Source organism: Gigantopelta aegis, chromosome 2, assembly GCF_016097555.1.
Source record: "Gigantopelta aegis isolate Gae_Host chromosome 2, Gae_host_genome, whole genome shotgun sequence".
In the NCBI taxonomy this organism is placed as follows: Eukaryota; Metazoa; Mollusca; class Gastropoda; order Neomphalida; family Peltospiridae; genus Gigantopelta; species Gigantopelta aegis.
Window position 1 is genome coordinate 30006332 of NC_054700.1, and position 7500 is coordinate 30013831.

Consider the following 7500-nt stretch of genomic DNA (forward strand, 5'->3'; position numbering starts at 1 on the left):
GTAGTGCAACTGACCAACCCTCGCCATTACACGTAGTGCAACTGACCAATCCTCACCATTACACGTAGTGCAACTGACCAATCCTCACCATTACACGTAGGGCAACTGACCAATCCTCACCATTGCACGTAGTGCAACTGACCAATCCTCACCATTACACGTAGTGCAACTGACCAATCCTCACCATTACACGTAGTGCAACTGACCAATCCTCACCATTACACGTAGGGCAACTGACCAACCCTCGCCATTACACCTAGTACAACTGACCAATCCTCGCCATTACACGTAGTGCAACTGACCAATCCTCACCATTACACGTAGGGCAACTGACCAATCCTCACCATTACACGTAGGGCAACTGACCAATCCTCACCATTACACGTAGTGCAACTGACCAACCCTCGCCATTACACCTAGTACAACTGACCAATCCTCGCCATTACACGTAGGGCAACTGACCAATCCTCACCATTACACGTAGGGCAACTGACCAACCCTCGCCATTACACGTAGTGCAACTGACCAATCCTCACCATTACACGTAGGGCAACTGACCAATCCTCACCATTACACGTAGTACAACTGACCAACCCTCGCCATTACACGTAGTGCAACTGACCAATCCTCGCCATTACACGTAGGGCAACTTACCAATCCTCACCATTACACGTAGGGCAACTGACCAATCCTCGCCATTACACGTAGTGCAACTGACCAATCCTCACCATTACACGTAGTGCAACTGACCAATCCTCGCCATTACACGTAGTGCAACTGACCAACCCTCGCCATTACACCTAGTACAACTGACCAATCCTCGCCATTACACCTAGTACAACTGACCAATCCTCGCCATTACACCTAGTACAACTGACCAACCCTCGCCATTACACCTAGTACAACTGACCAATCCTCGCCATTACACCTAGTACAACTGACCAATCCTCACCATTATGTTTAGCAACTACTTCATACTTGTGCTCTTTTCAAAAATGTCTGTTTCAGGTTAAATGTGTACTAATCGATACACATTGTAATCGATAAATGGCAGATTATCACTGATAACAGACACATTATGGTAATCACAAAAAACATTTCCTGTCATGGTAGGATGTGACACAAGAGAATCAAACACGATGGTAACCACTGGCAACCGAATTTTACGTAGTGCAACTGACCAACCCTCGCCACTACACGTAGTGCAACTGACCAATCCTCACCATTACACGTAGTGCAACTGACCAATCCTCACCATTACACGTAGGGCAACTGACCAATCCTCACCATTGCACGTAGTGCAACTGACCAATCCTCACCATTACACGTAGTGCAACTGACCAATCCTCACCATTACACGTAGTGCAACTGACCAATCCTCACCATTACACGTAGGGCAACTGACCAATCCTCACCATTACACGTAGGGCAACTGACCAACCCTCGCCATTACACCTAGTACAACTGACCAATCCTCGCCATTACACGTAGTGCAACTGACCAATCCTCACCATTATACGTAGGGCAACTGACCAATCCTCACCATTACACGTAGGGCAACTGACCAATCCTCACCATTACACGTAGTGCAACTGACCAACCCTCGCCATTACACCTAGTACAACTGACCAATCCTCGCCATTACACGTAGGGCAACTGACCAACCCTCGCCATTACACCTAGTACAACTGACCAATCCTCACCATTACACGTAGTGCAACTGACCAACCCTCGCCATTACACCTAGTACAACTGACCAATCCTCGCCATTACACGTAGGGCAACTGACCAATCCTCACCATTACACGTAGGGCAACTGACCAACCCTCGCCATTACACGTAGTGCAACTGACCAATCCTCACCATTACACGTAGGGCAACTGACCAATCCTCACCATTACACGTAGTGCAACTGACCAATCCTCACCATTACACGTAGTGCAACTGACCAATCCTCACCATTACACGTAGTGCAACTGACCAATCCTCGCCATTACACGTAGGGCAACTGACCAATCCTCACCATTACACGTAGTGCAACTGACCAACCCTCGCCATTACACGTAGTGCAACTGACCAATCCTCACCATTACACGTAGTGCAACTGACCAATCCTCACCATTACACGTAGTGCAACTGACCAATCCTCACCATTACACGTAGTGCAACTGACCAATCCTCGCCATTACACGTAGGGCAACTGACCAATCCTCACCATTACACGTAGTGCAACTGACCAACCCTCGCCATTACACGTAGGGCAACTGACCAATCCTCACCATTACACGTAGTGCAACTGACCAATCCTCACCATTACACGTAGTGCAACTGACCAATCCTCACCATTACACGTAGTGCAACTGACCAATCCTCGCCATTACACGTAGGGCAACTGACCAATCCTCACCATTACACGTAGTGCAACTGACCAACCCTCGCCATTACACGTAGTGCAACTGACCAATCCTCGCCATTACACGTAGGGCAACTTACCAATCCTCACCATTACACGTAGTGCAACTGACCAACCCTCGCCATTACACGTAGTGCAACTGACCAATCCTCGCCATTACACGTAGGGCAACTTACCAATCCTCACCATTACACGTAGGGCAACTGACCAATCCTCGCCATTACACGTAGTGCAACTGACCAATCCTCACCATTACACGTAGTGCAACTGACCAATCCTCGCCATTACACGTAGTGCAACTGACCAACCCTCGCCATTACACCTAGTACAACTGACCAATCCTCGCCATTACACCTAGTACAACTGACCAATCCTCGCCATTACACCTAGTACAACTGACCAACCCTCGCCATTACACCTAGTACAACTGACCAATCCTCACCATTACACCTAGTACAACTGACCAATCCTCGCCATTACACCTAGTACAACTGACCAACCCTCGCCATTACACCTAGTACAACTGACCAATCCTCACCATTACACCTAGTACAACTGACCAATCCTCACCATTATGTTTAGCAACTACTTCATACTTGTGCTCTTTTCAAAAATGTCTGTTTCAGGTTAAGTGTGTACTAATCGATACACATTGTAATCGATAAATGGCAGATTATCACTGATAACAGACACATTATGGTAATCACAGAAAACATTTCCTGTCATGGTAGGATGTGACACAAGAGAATCAAACACGATGGTAACCACTGGCAACCGAATTTTACAAATTGTACGCAGGTATTTTCCGTCAAAATCTACATTCATGTGTATTGCAATTTGTGACGTGTACTGGTAGAGAAGGAAGGAAGGGAATGTTTTATTTAACGACGCACTCAACACATGTTATTTACGGTTATATGGCATCAGACCACAGATAACCCGCTGTCGCCACTTCATGGGCTACTCTTTTCGATTAGCAGCAAAGGATTTTTTATATGCACCATCCCACAGACAGGATAATAGCCCAATGGGGCCACCGACGGGGATCGATCCTAAACCGACCGCGCATTAAGCGAGCGCTTTACCACTGGGCTACGTCCCGCCCTGGTAAAGAAGGTTCAGAACTCATCTTCAGGGTATCTCACTGACCCACTGTGGGCTAGGGGGGAGAGGATGGAACCCACCGACCCACTGTCGGCTAGGGGGGACAGGATGGAACCCACCGACCAGCTGTGGGCTAGGGAGAGGATGGAACCCACCGACCCACTGTGGGCTAGGGGGGAGGGGATGGAATCCTCCGCTCGACTGTGGGCTAGGGGGGAGAGGATGGAAACCCACCGACCAACTGTGGGCTAGGGGAGAGGATGGAACCCACCGACCAACTGTGGGCTAGGGGGGAGAGGATGGAATCCTCCGCCCGACTGTGGGCTAGGGGAGAGAGGATGGAATCCTCCGCCCGACTGTGGGCTAGGGGGGAGAGGATGGAACCCACCGACCAACTGTGGGCTAGGGGGGAGGATGGAACCCACCGACCAACTGTGGGTTAGGGGGGAGGATGGAACCCACCGACCAACTGTGGGCTAGGGAGGAGAGGATGGAACCCACCGCCCGACTGTGGGTTGGGGGGGGGGGAGGATGGAACCCACCGCCCGACTGTGGGTTAGGGGAGAGAATAGAACCCAGCGCCCCAAATGTGGGTTAGAGAGAGAACAGAACCCAGCGCCCAGCTGTGGGTTAGAGGAGAGAACAGAACCCAGCGCCCAACTGTGGGTTAGAGGAGAGAACAGAACCCAGCGCCCAGCTGTGGGTTAGAGGAGAGAACAGAACCCAGCGCCCAACTGTGGGTTAGAGGAGAGAACAGAACCCAGCGCCCAACTGTGGGTTAGAGGAGAGAACAGAACCCAGCGCCCAGCTGTGGGTTAGAGGAGAGAATAGAACCCAGCGCCCAACTATGGGTTAGAGGAGAGAATAGAACCCAGCGCCCAACTGTGGGTTAGAGGAGATAATAGAACCCAGCGCCCAACTGTGGGTTAGAGGAGAGAATAGAACCCAGCGCCCAACTGTGGGTATGGGGAGAAGATGGAAAGAGGACGGAGTGGGGGTTATGGAATCTAGTATTAACGTCATTACTTCTATTTTTAACTTCCTCTTTTAGCTAGTATTAGATCACTTTCTTGTGGGGTTTTTTCACTTGTGAGTTGTTCTTGGCCAGAGATGACACGCTATAGATCTGAGATGTTACTTTGCGGGCGCAATCGGCGGATGATCGCATTAAACCCGCTTTTGTGTGTTCGCATTTCGCAGGAAGCAACAAGCGCTAGGGAAGTACGGCGAATTAATCGTAACCGACTGGTATCTCGTCTCCAACTCAAGTTTCTAAATTTGTCACTGCTGATTTAACTGTAACCTTTTTAACTAGGCCCATATATGCAAAATGTGATTCCACCGTGTGGTTTGAGTAATCTTAATTTCTATACAGTCACTCTTCCATACCTGCGTTATTAACCTTACCACCGCCAACACTACTCGCGCACAAAATGAAATGAAACGTAACAATAATAACTAACCCACTGTCCTGGACAGACAGCCCAGATAGCTGAGGTGTGTGCCCAGGACAGCGTGCTTGAACCTCAATTGGATATAAGCACGAAAATAAGTCGAAATGAAATGAAACGATCTATTGCATCCCTATAACATACAGTCGGTGCGCTGTACGCTGTTTTGCTGTAGGATAAAACATTTTAGTGCTAATTGTCATGTTGTAAATCAGCTAAAATTACCTTCGTGTCGTCTGCTCGCTGATATCACTCCTCCATTCTCCAGGTAACTCGCTGAGCCGCCAGCTGAAACCAAATAAAACACAAATATGTAGAATTTTTTTATCATGAAGCAATACTAAAATAGCTGCCTTTGAATTAGATGTTTTTAATTCATTTTAATTGATTTTATTTTAATTAATTTTATTTTAATTGATTTTTAAATTTTAATTTAAATTTTAATTAATGTAATTTAATTTCTTCTGGCAATTGGTTTGGACAGAACAGATGAGCAAGACGCTTTCCAAGCAGCAGCAAGTCTTCTGATATACCCGGGGCGACGTAGCCCAGTGGTAAAGCGTTCGCTCGATGCCCGGTCGGTCTGGGATCGATCCCCGTCGGTGGGCCCATTGGGCTATTTCTCGTTCCAGCCAGTGCCCCTTGACTGGTATATCAAAGGCCGTGGTATGTACTGCCCTGTCTGTGTAATGGTGCATATAAACGATCCCTTGCTACTAATCGAAAAGAGTAGCCCATGTGTCATATAACTATATATATAATCGTAAATAAAATGTGTTGAGTTCGTCGTTAAATAAAACACTTCTTTCTTTCTTTCTTTTCTTTTATATCCATTTTACACAAGTTTCTGAAACGTAAGTCGTGGACCACTGACTGGCATAGCGAATTATTCCGAGTTATTAAAAAGGGGCCGCCAGGTTTGGAGGGGGCGGCATCTTGTTCCCCGTCGTACCCAAGGTGGGGCCTCGTCTACCAAACTTAAAAGGGACAGTCCTGAGTTTACAACCATTGTAGAATGTTTCCGACCAATAGAGCCTTTTCGATGACGTAACATACACATTAAATACATTTTCTTATTTAGAATATCAGTGTCTCTATTTACAAGGTGTTTGTTGTTGTCCTAATGCTTGTAGTTCTCCAAACCGGATTTTACCTCCCAATAATTTCGAACGTACGAAAAAATATATATCACGAATTAAACTAAAAACCGAGTGCTACAAACATTAGTAAACGACCGCAAACGCATTCGATATACATACACTGGTATTCTAAACAAGAAAATGTATTTAGTATGAAATAGTAGTCGCCAACGTTCTGTTATTGCAAACATCTTACAATGGCTGCAAACTCATGACAGTTCCTTTAAAGGGACATTCCTGAGTTTGCTGCATTGTAAGGTGTTTCCGACTAATAAAATATGTCGACAATTAAACTTACATATTAAATATATTTTCTTGTTTAGAATATCAGTGTCTGTATATTCAATGTGTTTCTGGTCGTCTTAATATTTGTAAGAAGCCCAAACTGGATTTTGTCTTGAAATAATTTCGTATTTACGAAAAACAATATATTTTAGGAAATAAAATGAAATTTAACTCGTTACAAATATTAGAACGATCAGAAACACGTTTAATATACAGCCACTAATATGTAATTACAATCGTTAAAAAGTCTCTGTTAGTCGATAACATCTTAAAAATGGCAGTAAACTCAGGAATGTCCCTATAATATCAATATCAACATATACTATGATATACCTTGTTTAGTCCAGCTGGTTTCCCTCTGACTTGCAGGATGTACCCTTTGTATCAAGTCTAGACCCACGGTGCAACAAGGTACCGGAATCAATTAAGTCGTATAACGGAACTTGGTATCACAATGAATTATCAGTTCCCGTATCACGTTTCCTAACACACATGTTAAAATAATAAGTCTTTAAAAATTTGAATAATACAAAAAAACAAAACACGCAAGAAACAAAAAGTAAACTACACTGACAGGTATCTTGATGGAATAAACATGTGTACGTAAGCACAAGCGCTGGTATCAGTGCGGCCATCCATGTTCATTTCGCTTTCTCCAACACATTTCACAGGACAGAAATAACGAAATAGGGTGAAAAAGAAAAAAAAATTCTGAAGACGAGCTCATATCTCTCTGAAAACTCTTTGCCTAGGAATTGAGCTCAGTTTGACATCAATTAACAAACTTCACATTAGTTTGGCATCTCTCCGATTAGCTGGTATCAATTCCATCAGAATCGCATTTTCTCACTCCGGGGCACGCAAATGTTAACGCGTACGAGCAAGGCACTACTACCCGATAAACCTACATGTTCGCCAGACTCGGATGATGCCGGCTGCTGCTCATTCGTCGACGTATATATATGTTTTCGACTGGTTTGTCTGTAATCGTGTTCATTGTCTGCCGGCGTCGGGTGACGTAGGTAGGCGTGGCGATGAAGTGAATGGGTCGCTGTGATATGCATGGTTGACTCAAAACCCGACAGCGAATTAACTCATTTTATGATCA

General features: G+C 45.5%; 2 protein-coding genes across 3 annotated transcripts in view; both read right to left on the reverse strand.

The window, feature by feature from the left end:
- Positions 1-7500, reverse strand: part of LOC121383599 (thyrotropin-releasing hormone receptor-like) — a 134637-nt gene that overhangs the window by 24040 nt on the left and 103097 nt on the right. Inside the window, exons 1-2 of one of the 2 annotated variants that reach the window (XM_041513697.1) lie at positions 6726-6863; positions 5194-5256 (exon numbers count right to left, since the gene is read on the reverse strand). The gene's annotated coding sequence lies outside the window, so the exon portion shown is untranslated. Of the gene's footprint in view, positions 1-5193; positions 5257-6725; positions 6864-7500 lie in introns of those variants that run through there. The other variant, XM_041513690.1, reaches the window with a different exon arrangement.
- Positions 4148-7500, reverse strand: part of LOC121388172 (glycine-rich cell wall structural protein 1.8-like) — a 10846-nt gene continuing 7493 nt past the window's right edge. Inside the window, exons 4-5 of the mRNA XM_041519423.1 lie at positions 5194-5256; positions 4148-4251 (exon numbers count right to left, since the gene is read on the reverse strand). Coding sequence (XP_041375357.1) covers positions 4148-4251; positions 5194-5256 — 167 coding nt within the window. The remainder of the gene's footprint in view (positions 4252-5193; positions 5257-7500) is intronic.